The sequence below is a fragment of the Mus musculus genome, chromosome 17 (assembly GCF_000001635.26).
Source record: "Mus musculus strain C57BL/6J chromosome 17, GRCm38.p6 C57BL/6J".
Lineage (NCBI taxonomy): Eukaryota > Metazoa > Chordata > Mammalia > Rodentia > Muridae > Mus > Mus musculus.
The window spans coordinates 50095906-50116548 of NC_000083.6; the positions used below are offsets into that span (position 1 = coordinate 50095906).

Sequence of the window (20643 nt, forward strand, 5' to 3'; positions counted from 1 at the left end):
CTCTTATTAAGAGCTGAGGTAGCCATTTCTCTGTGTCTGGGGATGGGTGACTAGAACAGGGCTATTACTCTCAATCTGCTATCACATCATAGGACTTCTAAAGCCATGTGCACATTTTATGAGTTATCTGACATTCTTACACATATATATCATTGTACTTTATTCGTACGTACCCCACAGTCCTTCCCTCCCCCAGCTATTTCTTCCTTCCTGCTCATTCCTTTTCCCCTGTAATGTCGTATGCATATATACATATATATTTTAAATCTACATTAACTATACTCTATACATAAGAGAAAACATGAAGTGGTTTAGAGTGTATTCCGCTCTTGCAAAGGATCCAAGTTCAGTTCCCAGCATGCACATCAGGTGGCTCACATCCACCTGTAACTCCAGCTCCAGGGGCTCTAACAACTCTATCCAATGGAGGTACCTACCCCTACTGCACGCATACACCGTTAAACTTGCTATTAATTATAAATTTTAATAAATCTTTATAAGAATATATCTTTCTAAAAAAGAGAGAGAGAGAACATGAGATATTTTGCCTTTTCGCCTTCACCTTACCATAATAGACTATTTTAGTTAAAATAATTCACAGACCAACCTTTTGGAGATCTTAGCTGAAAGTGTTCCTCTGAACGCAGCCATTTCCAGAGAGCCTCCCTGCTCCATACTGGATGAGCAGGTTGCTTCTGATGCCAGGACACCTACAACTTGATCAGTACCCAAACAGCACAGACTACTGACTCCATTTTCCTCCTAAAGTCTCTGAAAATAACTATAAAAAGTAGTCTCTGTTCCCCCTCTGGGCTGGGTGTGTCTTTTCCACACATGTCACTCGTGCCAACCTAGCACAGAGATCTCAAAATGACTCCAAAGCTCTAGCGAGTTACTTCTAACAATAATATTGAACCCCGTGTTCTTGAAAATAGAAGGTGAAAATTATCCTCAAATTACTATGTTAATGTAATTACAGTTTCAGCGGGTTTTACTGTGACCTGCAGAAAATCACTCTAGGCTTCGTATAAAACAAAAGAAAAAAGAAAAAGAAGAAGAAAAAAAAGAACAGAAGTGACCATGATCCTGAAGAATTGTTCTCTTACTACTATACATGCTACACATTTATGGTAATCATTTAATATGATAAGGGTTGAGGATATACGTCAGGTAGAGAATGTGTTTAGCAAGTGTGAGTCCCTGGGTCTGATCCCCAGCAAGGGAGAAAGATAATGCAGAACCCAATAAATAAAGGAAAGAAACAATAAAGAACCTTTGAGCTCGAGAGACGGCTCGGGGTTGTGAGCATTTGCTGTTCCTTCAGAGGACCTAAGTTCAGTTCCCAGCACCCATGCTCAAGAGCTCAAGACCACCTATAACTCCAGCCCAGGGGGATCTGATGCCCTTTCCTGGCCTCCACAGGTACCTGCAGTCATGCATCTATCCACACACCCACACGATCAAACATAAATATCTTTTTAAAAATCAGGAACAAATTAGGACATACATGGAACACCTCATCATAACTAACCTGCCATTTCATTCGGTGGTAAGATTAGGTGAGTATAGAAAATGTTTTTCGGCTAAGGTGGCTCCCTATAAAGAATAAAGGCAGAGGTCTGCCTTGCAGGTAACTAACTCAGGCATTCTAAACTGGAGGCAGTCTTGCTCACCAGCAGATGTTTGGTCACATCTGGAGGCACCTGTGACTGCTACAAGCACGGGATGGGAATGAGTTATCAACATGCAGATGCCAAAAAACGCCCTGTGAGGCCCAGGCAGTGCCACTCAATGATCCTATCCAAAAATGTCAAACATCAAGGTTGAAAAACTCTACGCTAACATGTAACCCCAAGCCTACGGCTAGCCCTAATCACTAAGAGAGCAACAGTCTTAAAAGTAGACAGTCATAGAGAATCTTCGCCTCTACACTCATGGCAACCCGCACAGGTGTCCCTTCTGGGGTTCCTGTTCTTCATTTCAGCTTCAAGAATAAAGACAGTGCTGTTTAGTGACGCAGTGTGCAAGGGCTCTGTAGTAGGAAGCTGCTCTCGTGATGACTGACAAAGACGGTTAAGCCATACAAACACATCTGCAGTGGGCAAGTAGGTTTTTCATTTCCAGTATGATCTGGGTTAGTGGGCACAGCAATTCTGGGAACTTAAGCAATATGGGTTTAAGAATGAACATACCAAAGGATGCACATGTACCATAAACTTCCCTCTGCAAAGATGATCTCACCTCCTCCTCCTCTCAATTAAAAAAAAAAAAAGGCAACTCATTCACAAGACACAGAAGGCACCTCACCCGCACATGTTCACTTAGACAGAGTGGAGAGACAATGATGCATTCGGGCCCAGCACTATCCCCTGCAGAATGTGACCAGACCCTGGCAGCCAGAGGCATGACCACCTCAGAAGCTCCACACAGTCAGTGCCAGCAGTTCCGTGTGGAGACCAGCCTGGGGGTGAGCGTGGCCTCTGCTCCTGTAGTCCCTCCACAGACCTGGGGGGATTCCCGGGATTCCCCAAGGCCACTTCCACAAGCCTCAGGGCCTGTGAGGCCAAAGGTGGTGTCTTTCTACACTGAGAGTCTTAGGTGCTCTCCCACGTGACCTTCACCCACGCCATCTCAGTACCGCAAAGTCATCAATAAGTCCTGCTTCCCTTTTCTGGGATATAAAGTGGAAAGCTGGTAATAAGGGAAAATAATAATGTCTTTTTGCTACAAATGGGTTATGTATGAAATCTTAGCTGAACACATAACAGTGTCTTCAACCAACATTGCAACAAAAACTACCATCATTAAGATACACTGAGAATTAATTATGATACTCAGTACACACAGGAATGTAGCAAAGGACTCTCGGACCCTCAGAAACAGGTGTTGTATGAATATGAGTTTCTAATTTGGATTTTAAAGTTTTTGTAGCCGTGTTAAGTTCCAGCTCATGGTGGATGAATAGGAAGAAAATTAATGATCCACCTCCTAGCATTTACATCTATGTGAAAAAGGGTCCAGGACAGCCAGGGCTATACAGAGAAACCCTGTCTCAAAAAAACCTTTAAAAAAAAACTCTAAAAAAAGGGGGGGTCTATCTCTCAACCATTTAAAGTATTATATAAAACACTTGCACAGACTAGAAGGACATTCATCATATTGATGTCTACTGAAAGTTATTTCTCACCTGCTTCTTATTGTATTCTTATTGAAAACTTAAAATTTAATTAGTGTTTAATTAGTACGACCACCCGTAAAGTCCATCACACTGTCAAAGAGAAGAAAAGACTTATATAAAAAAAATAAAAAGTTTGTCAGGAAGATTTAAGGTAAGACCATCTGAATTCTTAAATTTAGTATAACTAAGACATACAAGTCGCAAACACTTTAATGAAAGTATTTGCAACTGAGTTACTGTTCTGTATGCCATCAAAATCGTGTCTCAGTGTCCCCTCTGGCCCCCTTCAGTGCCACAGAATAAATCTCCCTCCTAGAGAATCCAATGTTTGAAGAGTGAGTGCCCGTGTAGGAGGAAGGGGCCTTATTTTATTTAAAAACAGACGCAGGTGCTTCAGAGTACTGTGGCATTCATATATATTTCACCATCAACAGGCAACTCAAAGAAAGGCAGTGCTCCTGCCTCTGCGTGGGGGCTGCCTGCTCCCTGTTCTCTACCACTCTGGAATACTAGCGGGGAAACACTGGAAAGCACGAGAATGCTAATTTTACAAAAATAAAAATACACTGGGAAAGACCCATGCAACCAGAGCCAGCTCGGAGACCAGGGGAGATGCGTCTGTCTCTACGCAAAGAAATGCATCTCTTCTCTTTCCTCCACTTTGGACAAAGGCTGACACTCTGGAGGAAGAGTGGAGCCAGCCGTTTAGGGGTGTGGATTGGGGGAAAAAAAAAACCTCTTTTCCCTGGAGGACACGGCTTGATGCTAGCATATTAAGGAAAGTGCAAACACAATAATTAACAAGGAATCCTGTGACTTTAACACACCGGAAAGGGTGTTGTTCCTGGGGACCCGGGAAATAAGAAGAATAAATTAGAGTAGGCTGGGTGATACCGAGGAGCTCCCGGGGGGGCCGTGAAGGGGCAGCAGACAGTTAATCAGGTTTGACACACACCTTGGGGAGCTGAGGAACTAGTGGGCAGCCTTCCTATTTCTGAATCCACAATAATGAACTCCACTAAACAGACATCTACTTATTTATTCTCTGCTCAGATTGCAGAATCAAGCTTCTAACTTCCTGGGTTTCTCTGCTGTCTGGAAACAAGCCCACTGCTGTGGCTTCCCGTCAGAGTAACACCTGTCAATCACCATCAAGCCCACGTCGACTCTCTCTTCCCCACGTGTGATTCTAACAATCAGTGAGCTCCACGCTGATCACCAAGCCTCGAGTGCGAACATTTTCTAGGGCGCACTCTGGTAGACGCTTTCGCCCTCTGCGCATTTCCCTTGATTATGAAGCCTCTTTCCAGAAGCCCTATAATTCTCCCAAGAGTCGAAGTAATTGGTAAAAATTAGAGATGAAGGGACATGGAGTCCACTTAAAGGGGACACTTGCGGCTATAATTTTTTAAAAGAATTTTCCTTTTAGTTCCAATATAATTCTGCACTTTTCCAATTTTGCCCTTTTCAAATGCCAAAGAAAATGTTCCTGTTATCTTGTGGGCCATGAAAAAGGCAACGTAATGCATTCATGCTCCACTTAAGGTCTACAAAGCATTCCCTTCCTGTGAAGGGCATCCTTTAGATGTTTCTTCTAAAAACCAAAAAAGAATACACAAACACCCCTGCTGCAAATCACTGCTATTCTTGCCTATGAAAGGTGTGTATGTGTGTGTGTGTGTTTGAGTGTGTGTGTGTGTGTGTGTGTTTGAGTGTGTGTGTGTGTGTGTGTGTGTTTGAGTGTGTGTGTGTGTGTGCGTGTGTGTATGTGTGTGTATGTGTGTGTGTGTGTGTGTGTGTGTTTGAGTGTGTGTGTGTGTGTGTGTGTTTGAGTGTGTATGTGTGTGTGTGTGTGAGTGTGTGCGTGTGTGTGTGTGTGTTTGAGTGTGTGTGTGTGTGTGTGTGTGTTTGAGAGTGTGTGTGTGTGTGTTTGAGTGTGTGTGTGTGTGTGTGTGTGTGTTTGAGTGTGTGTGTGTGTGTGTGTTTGAGTGTGTGTGTGTGTGTGTGCGTGTGTGTGTGTGTGTATGGATGTATATATTCTGTTATCTTCAGTCCATACTATGCAGCTGAATTATCAAGATATCATCTCACTATTGGCAAATAACCAGCCAGATACTGAGCGGTCTGTAATTGACTTATTATTAATTGATTTATTATTTTTGAGTGAAGAATTGTAGCTAAATTCCAAGGCATGACTTTAATATTTGAATCTTTTAAAGATTGTTATGATTTTTCTAGTTCATGCATTGAGTGGTAAAGATGCAAGCCAAGACCTACCTGCCATTTTGACACCACCACATTTGTGCATACAGTTGAAAGCTCATGCAAGGTAAATTTCTTAAGACCTAATAGGAACTTCTTTAGAGTCACTGTTAGCCAGTAAAATTACACAACACACTTTTATCTTTAAAATTCAATTTCCAAGGGTGTTTGCAACATAAAACAATGTTAATTATCTTAGTCAACAGACAGATGGGCCACAGAATGGTCTCCAAGGGAAGAAGGGAGTTACCACAGATGCCTTTCTACTGACAAGCACTGCACCGCCCTGGAGAGGATTGCACGGTAAAACCAATCCAACTTAGCTTTCCCAAAGGCAGGGAAACTACAGTCCAGTCTAGTCCCAAAGGAGAGCACACTGGCCATGTAGAAGCACTTGGCAGTACTGCGTTTCATGGAAACTTGAAAAACTTACCCATTTTGAGTATGTGCATGCTGTGCTGTCTGCATCAGGTTTAGCTCCCCTATGAGCTTCATAACCGTAGGCCAGAAGGCAAATGCCTACCAAAAGCCCAGTCCTTGCTCCACGTTAGGTACAACTCTCAGAAACCTGAGCCCAAGTAGCTTCATCAGTGATGAAAACTCTACCCATTCAATGAAGTAGCTCAGAACGAGCCCTGCTTATGGACTAAACAATAGAGTGGCTGGGATCCGGAGCATCCTAATACATTTCTGCATCCACCACTGTAACAACACAAAACATGACACTTCAACAACCAACTTCTCTTAGCCTTGAAGTTTTAAAATCTTTGGCAACTCACTCCAGGAGAACTGCACAGAAGAAAAAAAAAAAGGAGGTAACTTCACTACACTTAGAATTCAGACAAAATGTAACTATATCGTTGTGTAAAGGAAAAAAAAATAAAGGAAACACTAAGTGGTTTTAAGAAAGAATCAAGGGAGAGAGGTACCGTCTTCTCACTTATTCAAGATCACATGATCAGCTATTCATGCTGGAGTCACTTTGCCCAGCAAGGGCTTTAACTGGATCCACTACACTCAGCTCAAGAATGATTGGCACAGGTGCGCAGTTTGGGCTGCCATCTTGAAATGGAATGGTAGTTAACATGAGTTTCAAAAGAAAAGAGCTGAAAATGTTTTTGCGGTTTTGAGTGAAATCTGTCAAAAGTTGGTGTTCAGGGCCACTGTCACTAGGCTGAGCATGGCCTTTAGGGGGACTTGGTAATGATTTTCATTTGTAGAGATGCTCTCCAGTTACCTACATGGTGCTACAGAGCATTTCCACATGAGACTTAAATAAATCTTCCCACCTCATGCTCATTATTTCCATGTGCCCAGAAATGACATCCAGGGCCCAGCAAGAAGGATCAGCAGGTAAAGGCTGCCAAGTTGGTAACTTGAGTTTGAGTCCTGGGATCCACACCGTGGAAGGAGAGAACCCACTCCTCAAACTGTCTTCTCCCCTCCATGTGTGCTTATACACAGACATATATACACAAAATAATAAAGACAAAATCATTTTAGATCTAAGGAAATAATTCCCACATTAAAATATAGGTTCTCTTTTAGCAGGAGGATGACAAGAGAGATATGTCATGAGAATTTTATCAACCAGACTGTTGGTTCCTGGGAAGCAAGCGCTATATCTAACTCAGCCCTCTACTCCCCTACCAGGGAACAAAGTCTTAAGGAGACCCTGCAACCCCCTGTTTTATCATTCTTTGCAGGTAATCTGTTTTACAAACCTAGTGGTTTGTGGCAACCCTGCTGAGTAGGCCCACCTACTAACATAATTTTCCTAACAGTTTAGATAATCATTAGCATCTTTTAGCAATAAACTACCTTTTAAACTGAGGTGTGTGCCTTAAAAAAAGAAAACAAGAAGAAGAATGTAACGTAATCTAAACTTACTAAGAATATTTATTGGCCAGTGTATAGATAGATAGCTGATATATGCACTGGGAAGCAATAAAAAGTGACCTGCTTTATTTGTGATGTCTGTTTGTCACAATGGCCCAGACATAAACAAACAACATCTATGGTAATCCCACAACGTTAGTAGGTATCTGTGGATAGATGGATGGATGGATGGATGATGGATGGGTGGATGGACAGATGGATGGATGATGGATGGATGATGGACAGATGGGCAGATGGGTGGATGGATGAATGATGGATGAGTGGATGGATGGATGGATGGATGGAAAGATGGGTGGATGGATAGATAGATGGATGGATAGATGAATGGATGGATGGATATAAGCTTGAATCGAGTTGTTTTTTCTCTTTATATCACTGCATTCCCCAAAGTCCACTTAGTTGCCAAAAACTTTGTGTTCTCCTTCCAAGTTTAAAATAGTCCTTCTTCTGTGGTGGTTCTAGCCAGTCTACTTCACTTGTCCAACCAGTAAAGCAGATAGATTGTTCTGCTAAATCTCCTTCAGTGTGCCTACTTGGGAAATATTAACTAGGCACTCATTCCTTTTTCCAGAGCTAAATAATTTCGTTTAACAGTATTTATGGCTGTCAGACGTTGGCAGTCTTGGCTAAAAGTGTTGCCTTATCTGTTCCTATTAAAAATTAATCACATAAGCTTTCTTCTGTTTTTATTTCTTCAACTACCTGCTGATACAGCTTTGGGGGCTTCTCTTTGCTTGCTTGCAGTTGTGTGGTGGTTGGTGGTGGGTTCTTGATGCAGAGACAGACTGTTACTGCATTGGCCAGGAGAGGAAAGCACCTTTGACAGTATTTCTTATAACGACCGTGCTTTAGCCGTCAGCCTCCTCCTGCCCAACAGCATCCAGGGTGAAACTGAGAGATCCACTGGCCAGGTTTCCTTTGGTACAGTATCAGATTTTTGCAGCTTTCTTTTTAAAAAAATCAGTTCCAAGGACTCAACACAAAGTTAATGGAGATGTCTGTGTCTCTTGTCTCAGGAGATGGAGTGTATCAGAGCCAGTGATACAGCACACTGTGCATTCCAGGTCAGAGAGTGACTCCAGCCAAGGAGGCTGTCATCCTCTTCCATGGAAAACCCTCCCACACACCAGTGCCTTGACCTAAAAAACCTTATTTTCTCCTGCCCTGTCTAATCCCCTGTCTAAGCCCCGGCTCTCCTGGCTGGCCTGTAAGGACTGAACAGTGGCACTCTCACCCAGCTCACCAACGTGCCTTGCAAACTGTATGTTACAAACTTCTCACGGTGTCAATTATACAATGGCAGGTTTAGAACATTCCACTCATGCTCCCTGACACTCTACCACGTCCAGCGACCTCACACAACCTACAACATGGTCCCTCCAGACAGGGGCCTTGGGACTTTTCTCTGTACCCAAAGCTATCCCAGAAAGAAGAGCAGAAACCCTAACAGTGTGGGTAAGATAAAAGAGTCAGGTCTTCTCCATTCTTGTGAATGAGCATGAGCTCAAAGTGTGAGCTCAGCATGGTGTGAGCATCACTTGGGACCACACTGGGGATGCAGCATCCCAGGCCTGACTGCAGACCTGCTGACTCACGATGTTCTTTAACAGCACCCCTACAAGATCTGCAGACAGATTAGTTTGAGGATGCAACTCTGGATGCAGGCAGAAGAAGAGACATATCTTCATATGTGTCAGTGTGTTTGTGATATACATATTTCATTCAACTCCTGTGTTGTCATCACCTCCCACAGCAGAACATAAAGAGAATACCCTTGATATCTGAGAGGCTTGTCTCCTCTCAACGCCATGACAAAAGACCAGCATAATAAACAACTTCACTGGTACCTTGGGCTGTGCTTCCTGCAACACATATTAACACACAGTGAGCCTGTTTTGTTTTATTTCCTTTCAAAATAATAATGATTTTCCCCGATGGCTATTGGATAAAAAGGGAGGAGAGTTAGAAATGAAAGGACCTCCCCTAAGATCATCTGAGGCAAGAACATGAGGCATGGGAGATGGTTTCCTGGTGTGACAGGGCAAAGGTTCCTTCATCTTGTCTCAGTGAATGAGCCCTCCTTTTTCTACGCCTGCTGAGTAAGTTCTAGAAACCTGGGATTGAAATCCCACAGCTAACTGCATGGTTTTGGCTTCTGTTAAGCTGCTTGCTTGCTTTACTGCCCCCTGCAACTGCCAACCAGGATGTCGTTTTTCTGCATCTTTGCATCTTTGTCTTTAAAAGCTCCCTGTTAAATGCACGAGGCTGCTCTGTGAGAAGAGTTTCTTCCCAGGCAGTTGCTGGTGGCTTAATACAGACTCTCAATTTAAACTTTGGTCATGCTGCATGGTGACTGGGGCTTTACCCTGAAAAACTAGGAATAAATCAGGATTTCCATTTCATGAGCCAATGATGCAGACAAGATTATAGTTATCACATGTGACATACAAGGAACGCTCAGTTAACATAAGCCATTGCCGTTATGTGCACTCCCTGTGTCTGTGTGAATTAATACTACCATGGACCGCAGAAGAATTTCCTCATGTGATTATATCGGATATTGATCCATGGCTAACAGACACAAAGAAACCAAGACGTGTAGAAAGCAGACACCACAAAGTGTCATCACGCAAACAACACTGTGACCCAGGACTGTCACAACAAGAAGCATCACCTGGTAAGCCACTATGAAATCCATCTTGGCATGTCACTTCAGGCTCCACAGGTGGCTTTTGTGAATACACTAGGTCAGTGTTGTGTCTGCTGCAAAGACTTTTACAAAGATGAACACAACTTGCTTACCCTTTCCTTTAAAACACAAGCCTTGTTGCTTATTTTTTTCCCCCGAGATAGCTGGCCAGAGGGTAGATGCAGTTTCCATTCTCAGACTTCTTTACTGACATGTTCATTAAGCTAGCCTGGGACTCTCTATGTAGCTGAGGCTAGACCTTCAACTCTTGCTCTGCCTTCACCTTCTAAGTGATGGGAATCACAGGTCTCCACCATCACGCCCAGCTTCAAAGTTCATTATTATAAAAGCAGCTAGAGCTACTTTCTGCTTCTATCATTATTTGTTAAGCATTTAAAATGAGTAATTGCTCTATTTGGAAGACGAAGCCTGCCTCTTTTCCCACTCAGGCATAAGTCAAGACTCAAAAGTAACACTCAGCTGAACAAACCAGACTGAAAAACACACTCAAACCATCTTGTCTTCAAAGTTAAAATCAAGACCAGCTCAGTGCGAGTATTGGGAGCGGGGTGGAAGGTGGAGGGTGGGGGTGGGAGATAGGAGGTGGGAGATAGAAAACGGGAGGTGAGAGATAGGAGGTGGGTGTGGGAGACAGGAGGTGGGGGTGAGAAGGTCTGCCCTTCAGAGGTAATTGACATAACATCTGGCAGGTTCTGATTTGTGAAGTGTTCCTAAACTTTGGAGGGAAACATTGAACTTGTATAAAGCCTCTAATAAAATGTTTCCAGCCATGGATTTTCAGATTAATGGCTTTATTATATTTTTACTTGCCGTCTGATTCCGGAAGCACACTTCTGCAGAGAAGACATTGTTCTAGCTAAGTTTTGCCCGTAAATTAAAAGGAGGGGGCTATGAGCTTGAATTCTCCTTGCAGTCAGATATGGCATTTGCTTCTCACCACAGCATGTCACAGAACTTCTTATCCTTTTTGGCTTACCCCATCACAATGCAGGGCCTTAGGGACAGCATGCAAATCCACCCATCCTCCCTCCGCACTCGACGGATGCCCTCTACGGAACTATCCAGATGCCTTCGTCTCCACATGACAGGATGCGAATGGGTGCTGGGTCCCTTACCTGTTGGTTTTCTTGACCAGGATGGCCCGAAAGATGTGTTCCAGGAGGATCTTCTCTTGCCTGCGGGTTGGCTGCACAAATGGGTGCAGGGCGGCCAGTGAGAAGCCTTGTTGGTACAGCTCCAGAAGCTGGTCAGGCAGGTCCCGCAGAGAGGCTAACCTCGTGGCGGAGGATCTCGGCAGCTCCGCTAGGAACAGGGAGAAAAGGAGGCCATCAGAGACCCATCACCACAATCCTCCAAACCATGACTAAGTCCCTCTTTCTTGGAACTCATGGGTACGTTCTGGGTCACTTCTTTCCAGACCAGCCTTCCACAGACTTTATAAGCTTTCTCCCACTTCATCCAGCCTATTTATTAATATGAGCAGGGTAGACAAGGTCAAAATTCATGTGCATAGAAAATCTACGTGCAAGCCCTCAGCCATTTCCCTAGAGGCAATGACTGTGACCTATTTTTAGATATGCATTGATAATTGCTAATTTATCTATGATAGGCCCACCTATCTATCCCCTTTTATATAAATATCAGAATAACCTTATATATCCGTTCTATGTTGCTTCAAAGTATTCCATAAGAAAAGGATATTGTTAGGCTGGGCATGGTGTTCACACTTGGTTTGCTCTGGTTAAATGACACAAGGAATCACTCTGTAGACCAACATTCAGTGATCCCCCTGCCTCAGGTTCCTAGGTGCACAGAGCACTTCCTGCTTTATTTTTTTGTAGATCTATTCACGTGTTACATTAGTGATTATAAAAGCTTTCGTTTCTTCATAGCTTTAATAAGAGTATCATCCCTACATGATTTCACATGCGCGAGCGCGCGCGCGCACACACACACACACACACACACACACACACACACACATATATATAGACACGTTTAGAAAATGCATGCTTGTCATCCCTGCACTGTGGAAGCTGAGGCAGAGGAGTTGTGAATCCAAGGTGAGTATGGGGCACATAGTGAGACCACACCTCAAAAGAAACAAGCCAAAGGCGTGACTGTGCTGAGTTACAGACAGTCATGGGCTCAGATAGCGCCAGACTTCTTCGTTCATAAAGAAGTAAAGACTTACATCTCTCTATAAAACTTTCTCAACTTTATATGCCCCAGTACAGGGGAATACCAGGGCCAAAAAGGGGGAGTGGGTGGGCAGGGGAGTGGGGGTGGGTGGATATGGGGGACTTTTGGTATAGCATTGGAAATGTAAATGAGTTAAATACCTAATAAAAAATGGAAAAAAAAAAACAAAAAAAAAAAAAACAAAAAACCTTTCTCTTCCCATGCCCTGGAAATCTCATAATAAAAGGAAAGGAAAGAGAAAACGATCCCTGTGTGGTGCCATCTACACTTTCTATGCAATCCATGGCTTCTCTTATTAACCCTTCCTTATTCAAACTGTGCCTATGAGCTGTGGGAACTCTGCCCAGTTTTTATTGGATTCTTGACCAATTTTCCACCTGGTCCACAAGAACGATCTTAGAGAATTTAGTTCTTGATGATACAGGCTGCAAGTGTGTCTCTCCTATCAATTCAATACTTCCCTTTTGACTTTGCAAAAGTTGAGTTGCATATGTTATTATAGCAAAAAGATGTTGGAATATATAACTTTTCTGTTAATGCTTCATAAGGTATCACATTTTTGCATGTAAATCTTAAATATATTTCAGATTTACTTTGCAAAGCATACACTATGAATTCAACCCCCTGAAGGTTACCTACTTTTCCTTATTGATTTGAGAGGCGACTTTTCGCTTAAATGAATAGAGTTGTTTGTGACTGTAATAAATTAACTCATTTGCATTAAACTCTCGTTCACCACCCTAGCTTCATAAGTATGTTTTGGGTCTGTTTCCTGCACTTTTTCTTTCTGTTTAATTTCTAAACCTCCTTTAATGTCTTTTTCAAAATCATTTTTAAAAAAATCAACTAACCAAGTTCCCCCTTCATTCTCTTAAAAAGGTGTTGATGTTTTTACTGAATCGTATTCAAACTGTAGCTTAAGCAAGAGCATTAAAACTTCGCGGTTTCCACCGTGCTGCTAGTTGCTATCCACAACAGCCCAGCGCCATTTTGATTTACTTGAGTTGTATTTTTCGTCCCTTGAGAGCATATTAAAATTTCGTCACATGGATATTATATATTTATCAAGTTTTACTCCTAGTCATTTTGTATTCTTGTTTCTAGAGAGTATCAGATTCTCTGGCTTCAGCTCCAACATGCCCCGCTGGGGAGGCAGACAGGCTCATGCCAGCTGATGGAGCGAATCTCTGTGAGGGTAAGGCGCATTAATCTCCTAGTGCATGGACGCTCTGTGCAGGATCTCCACCATTTGGAGCATTCCTAGTGGACACACAGAAAGAGCACATGTGACAAGGCAGTCACCAAGTCACCCCAGAAGCAAGTAGCACAGAGCTACTATCAATGGAGGGCCACCTCTCACTGTGGGGCATCTACATGGGTCCTGACAAGGATACCCTGTAAGACCCTGTCCTTGACTTTCCAGATTGTTCCTTAGGGACACCATGGACATCTCAGGTTCCTCCTCCCTCTGCATGACATCTCCAGGGCATGACACTGTAAGCAGTATGTGCCCCCCCACCCCACCCCACCCCTGGCAGCCCTCCCTGCTGTATCCCTACTCCAGGAATAGACTCCTCAGCTTACACTCCTGACCCCTAGTCTGCTGTGACACACTTGGGACTCAAGCAGCCCACAATAGTCGGTGACTTCACCTCACACTCAACTTCTTAACAAGACCCCAACTTCAGCCTGGAATAAATGATTCAGGACACGAGCAGGCAACTTGTAAGACGGGACCTGATCTAAGCTGAACATCGGCATGTCCCCTCTCTTCTAGGTACCTTACAGCATAGCACAGGCTGATTCCTGCTGGTTTTTCACGTTTGCAGGAGCAGAGCCTCAGCTTTGAGATTTTAACATGTACTAAAAAATCTTGCACTGTGTGGCTCAAGCTGGCCCCAGCCTTACTATGTACCCCAAGGCTAACGGTGAATTTATGGTGGTCCTTCTATCTCAGTTGCCCAAGTTCTGGGTTGCTCAAAGGAGCCACCAATACATAGATGGTCTTACTCACCCCCACACTGCCCTCCCTCATCCCCTCTCTCTCTGGTCCTTCTCCATCCCCTTACTCCCTGGTCCTCTTCCATTCCCCAAATATTTCCTTCTATCTACCATTTGTTCTGCTTCCGCCCTTCCTTTGGACTCTCCCTTCTCCTTTCACACACAGTCCCTTTCTATTTTCATGTAAATCTCTCTCCTTCTTCTTCTTCTTCTTCTTCTTCTTCTTCTTCTTCTTCTTCTTCTTCTTCTTCTTCTTCTTCTTCTTCTTCCTCTTCCTCTTCCTCTTCTCCTCCTCCTCCTCCTCCTCCTCCTCCTCCCTCCCTCCCTCCCTCCCTCCCTCCCTCCCTCCCTCCCTCCTTCTCTTTCTCCAGATTCCACTTATATGAGAAAAATATATACTGTTTATCCTTCTGAGTCATGGTGGGGTTTGCTTATTAATAGAACAATCTCAGATTTCCAGCTGCACCCATTTCCCAGAATTTCCAGTTCATTTGAGAAGTCACAAATCATAATACTGACCTTTGAATTTTCAACCCCTATGACTCAAAAGTCGAGACGTGATGGGCTTGAGAGTCTGGCTGGGGCATTTGACAATGTAGGCTATGGATGCCCTTCCTCCTTTCTTGCTTCTATCCCCACACCGCTGACACTCAGTATGCCCATCAGTGAGGACAGGGCACGGCAAGGATGCCAAGGGAAGCCTATCTGGCTACTCTCACGGAGCATCACGGACACCCGTGGCTGATATACCTGTCTCTCAAGTCCTTCCTGTTCTTCACCCATAGGAAGAAAGCTTAGAACCACATAGTTATACTCAAATCCCGTTGGAAAGCCAGTGTTTCCCTGAGTGATTGCCAAGATTAGTCTTTTCTCACATCACGTCTCTGATGAAAAGTATTTAGAGCTGTTCAATGGACGGAAGGTCTCTTAAAATAAGCAATGCTTTCCTTATAAATAAATTCACCATCCTTCCAAGAGTTAAGAAAAGGAATGAAAACATGTGCAATCCTAACCCACAAAACCACATATTTCTCAACACTCCTGGGACACAGTCGACTCTGCTTTTGTTATGACTGTGTTTTTGTTTAGCCAAACATTCTGCAGCCCATTTCCCCCCTGGAAATGAAGCTCTTCAGACATCTTCAGAGGAACTTAAGCAATGCCCTGGTTGTTCGGAACAATCCACTAAGCTCTCCAACACAGAAAGGAAATCTCGACACACAGCCCTGCTCCCTTCCCTTGGCCCCTTCACGCAGCAGCAGGAACGACACCTATTATTCTGTCCAGCCATCATTTGTGACTTTAACCTAATTATTCCAAGTCTGACTTTGCTTTTCTAATTACACTCGCTAATGGATCTGTCAATACCAAAGAGCCTGGTGTGAGGGAGAAGCCACCACCCCTAGCAATTTCTCTCACAGGTAAAGCTGATAATCACACTGTTCACCCGAAGCCTTTTTAAATATATAAATTCCTTTAAGACTGCTATTTCTATAACATCAATCTGCCCGAGCTTTGTAGTAGATCCAATTTGGTGAAACACTAAAATCAATCATTTCTCAATGTGAAGCTTTTTCAATGTGCACAGAAGAAATAAGAATTCAATTTTTTAAACACTATTTGTGGCCCTTGGCTGCAATAGGTGTCATTTTGAAATTTCTGGAACAAGTTAAGACTTTCATTAGAAGGTTCTTTAAATTCAGATTTCCATTTAAAAATCCAAGCTTCTAAAAGTGAAGAAAGGGAAGGAGGGAGTGGGGTAGAGAAGTGGGAGGGAGAGGGGAGGGTTGGTAAGGAATGGCATACCAGCCAAGTCTCAACCACTCAAATATCCTTCCATTCTCAAATCCTCACAACTCCAGGCCCGTCAGCTAGACAGCTGGAAACCAAGAAGCTCTGTATATTACAGACTGTTACACAGAAAGTTTCAGACTTTGGATCCATAGCTCCAACTGTAATATCTAATAAGAACCAAGAAATTCATGGCTCAGAGAGATACATGCTCTATTTAAAAAAAAAACAACCAAAACCCTACTGATGTAGCACTAGAAAGATGTTATGGAAGACTCGGTAGATGGTAAGTCACTCCAGCTGAGAGGCTGGGCCTGGCAAGGATAATGGATTGCCTTTTAAATTAATTTCAAGGCTTCATCTCAAAGTGACAAAGATGAAACAACACACAGGTACATACAGACAAACACACAGAAATACAGACACACACACACACACACACACACACACACACACACACACACACACACACAGAGACACATACACACAGACACACACATGCCATGAACGCACACGTTATTACAGTTCTTGATGGCAAACTTGAAAGATACATCAGCTAATTATTACAAGATCCTCACAGTAACTCTTCCTTCTTCTCATTTTTCATTCTGTGCTGGTACAGTTCAAAATAGTAGCTATTAACCCCACATAGTTAAAGTATAAAGATATACCTCAACTCCAGAGTGTTTGCCTAACACATGCAGGGCTCTGGGCTCAATCACCAGTAGAAAGAAGGGGGCAGGATGGAGAGGGTATGGGAGAAGGGGAGGAGAGAAGAGAGAAAGCAAAATTTTCTTGGGTATGCGAGATGTCTCCAAGGATAAAGGTACCTACAGATGGCCTGAGTTAGATTCCTGGGACTCACATGGTTGAAGGAGAGAACAAACTCCCACAGGTATCCTCTGAGCTCCACACATGTACCATGACATGCCCATACACATACCCACACCCAAATAATTAAATATACTAGTTAAAATGTAACAAAAAGGAATAAAAAATTTTTAAAGATATGTGATTCCAAAGACTTATTATGAAATTAGAACACAAAACTTTTAAGTAAAGAACAAAATTATATTGCTAAAGAACGATAATATTTCAGGTATATTAAGCTAAGATAAAATACTAATTTTATTTAGTTATTTTTGTTTGCTTGTGCACAAACTTGCACGCTTCCCACTGGGGTGCTTGTCCAGACTCCCAGACATTCATTTACAGCATTTATCACAGCAATGAATTATACAAATTATTTGCTGACTCCCTACCCAGTCAATTCCACCACATCAGCAGCTGTGTCAGGCTGGTTCATCCACAAGCAGGCCATCCCACAGTACTGAACAGGCTCATTACCGGCTGTCATTACATTACAGTAAGGCCTTGTCACACACATGCAGTCACTTTGGATATGAACTCTGAAGTCCACACACACCCCCTGCACCCCAAGTAGAGCAACCACAGGGGTAAGATGGAAAAAGTCCATAGCTGGTCTTAGAACACTATCAGCAAGTCAACTTGAGGGATGCTTGGAAGCTTTATAACTTGTAGTGAAATATACAGTAACAGAAACTACTATTGCAAGCATTTTCAAGTAGCACTAAGAACCTTCACGTTGCCGTGCGACCATCACCACCATTCACCTCAGGAAGTCTCTTCATCATGGCCACCCTTGCTCCTCAGCTCCCACAAGTGGAAAGGATGGCACATCCCCTCTTGGACATGTGACAGCAGCAGAAACAAATGCTGGGTCAGAATGGAGAAGCTGTTGGGAGTCAGAATCATTCCCAGAGGATCACGGGAAAGTCAGGCTGGTATCGCCAGAAAGACAGAAGAAGAATATAAAAAGGCATAGGAATGCAGAGGCCAAGGCTGCACGCAGGCATCTGGGGATCTTCATATCACACAGCAGAATGTAGAAACAGGAATTGTCCCAAGAAGAGAGGTGCCCTGGGGCCCTGTACCCCAAGGAGTGTTCTCGGAACCCTGAGAAACACAGTACTAAGAGCTCAGCATGGTAAGAGAATTGCCCACTGTGTCTCAATACAGCCTTTAGGAGGCTTTTTATTTTTTTTAATTCTGAACATAAATACACACAATGTACATAACTAGTTTAAAGAATAAAATGTACTCCTTATGGGATTACGACACCTACTCACAAACAAAGCCCGTTTGTGTGTTATGTTGGTAAGTTTTTGTCAATTTGTCACAACCCTAGCTTATTTGGGAAAAGGGAATTTCAACTGAGGAACTGCCTGGAAGGTGTCTATGGGTCAGCTTCTTGGTTGCTGACTGATACAGGAGAAGGGCCCAGCCCATTGTGGGCAGTGCCATCATCCCTAGGTAGGTGACCTGGACTGTATGAAAAAGGTAGCCGAGCAAGCCAAGAGCAAAGCAGTAAGCAGTGTTCCTCCTGGTCTCTGCTTCAGTTCCTGCCTCCAGGTTCCTGGCTTGAGCTTGTGCCCTGACATCCCAAGATGGTGGACGGCAACCTGTGAGCTGAAATAAAAAGCCGTTCTTCCACAAGTTAGTTTCGGTCCTGATGTTTATTGCAGCAACAAATGGGGTTGTTCCAATGCCCTCCTCAGACACCCTGCAAGTGGCTACCCATAAGGCCTCCTTCTCCTCACTGTGGTGCCAAAACAGCTTACATCCTGAGATGCATATCATCACATGCGTGTAAATAGCATGCTTCCATGTAAATATCATTAAAGACGCTGCCAAACTGAGCCAAGTGTGAACAGAACCAGAGAGCTCTCACGCTCCAAAGAAGGCTTCTTCAGCTTTGACTGAACATCATCACAACCATCACATGCGGATTCACAACTTGGTACACAGAAACAGCCGGTCGCACATACCCGAGTGTCTCTGGCTCCCTCGGCCAATCTGCATCCAGAACTGTTAGGAGCATGAGTGCTCCAGAAAGATGCATTGTCTCTAGGCAGGAGAAAGGAGCCTGCTGGCAGGATGGAGGGGCCTCCCGCCTTGTGCAGACTCCACACACTGGAGACTGCCAGCGACTATGCAAAAATCTTTCTGTTTACAAGGGATCCTGAGGCTTTCTGCAACACAGCCTTCTCTCTCCTTCTCCCCTACACCCCAGTGCTCACCAGCCATATGTGGCTTATGTCAACGGTGAGATACAAAAACCACAAAATAAAAATGATAGTTCAGGGGCTGGAGAGATGGCTCAGCAGTTAGGAGCTCTGACTGCTCTTCCGAAGGTCCTGAGTTCAAATCCCAGCAACCACATGGTGGCTCAGAACCGTCTGTAATGAGATCTGACTCCTCCTGGAGTGTCTGAAGACAACTACAGTGTACTTACGTATAATAAATAAATAAATCTTTAAAAAAATGATAGTTCAGAGTTTAGTACTCCCAAGAAACCTGAATTGTAAAATTTCTAATTTAATAGGATGACAAAGTGAAATGACAAGTTTTAATGTGCTAGGTTAAATAAACATGTCATCAATTTGCACATTCTTTTCTTTTTTTAAACAAAACACCCAACTTAGAGTCTAAAGTAGCCCAGGGTAGCTCTGAATTTGCCCTGTAGCCAAGGCTAGCCTTGAATACCTTATCCTCCTGCCTCTAAGTATAGAGTGCTGGAATTACAAGCCTATGCTACTATATGTGGCATGTTCTCCCTTTTTAATGTAGCTACTAGAAAATGTGAACTGGCATTGACAGTTCACAGTCATAGCACAGATCAGTCACACAGCACATCAGTCACAGAACAGGTGTGTCACACAGCAGGTCAATCACAGAGCAGGTCAGTCACAGAGCAGGTCAGTAACAGAACAGGTGTGTCACGAAACAGGTGTGTCACAGAGCAGGTGTATCATAAAACAGGTCAGTCACAGAACAGGTGTGTCACACAGCGGGTCAATCACAGAGCAGGTCAGTCACAGAGCAGGTCAGTAACAGAACAGGTGTGTCACGAAAGAGGTGTGTCACAGAGCAGGTGTATCATAAAACAGGTCAGTCACACAACAGGTGTGTCACAAAACAGGTGAGTCACAGAACAGGTGTGTCACAGAACAGGTGAGCCACAGAACAGGTGTGTCACAGAACAGGTGAGCCACAGAACAGGTGTGTCACAGAACAGGTGAGCCACAGAACAGGTGAGCCACAGAACAGGTGTGTCACAGAACAGGTATGTCACAGAACAGGTGTGTCACAGAACAGGTGAGTCACAGAACAGGTGTGCCACAGAACAGGTGTGTCACAGAACAGGTGTGCCACAGAACAGGTGTGTCACAGAACAGGTCAGTCACAGAACAGGTAAGTCACAGAACAGGTGTGTCACAGAACAGGTGTGTCACAGAACAGGTTTGTCACAGAGCAGGTGTGTCACAGAACAGGTGTGTCACAGAACAGGTCAGTCACAGAAGAGGTCAGTCACAGAACAGGTGTGTCACAGCACAGGTGTGTCACAGAACAGGTTGGTCACAGAACAGGTGAGTCACAGAACAGGTGTGTTACAGAACAGGTGAGTCACAGAGCAGGTCAGTCACAGAACAGGTGTGTCACAGAACAGGTTGGTCACAGAACAGGTGAGTCACAGAACAGGTGAGTCACAGAACAGGTGTGTCACAGAACAGGTGTG

At 43.7% G+C, this 20643-nt stretch overlaps 1 protein-coding gene across 1 annotated transcript in view; it reads right to left on the minus strand.

The window, feature by feature from the left end:
- The window catches only part of Rftn1 (raftlin lipid raft linker 1), a 197240-nt gene that overhangs the window by 102648 nt on the left and 73949 nt on the right, over window positions 1-20643 (minus strand). The window contains exon 3 of the mRNA NM_181397.2: window positions 11165-11351. Coding sequence (NP_852062.1) covers window positions 11165-11351 — 187 coding nt within the window. The remainder of the gene's footprint in view (window positions 1-11164; window positions 11352-20643) is intronic.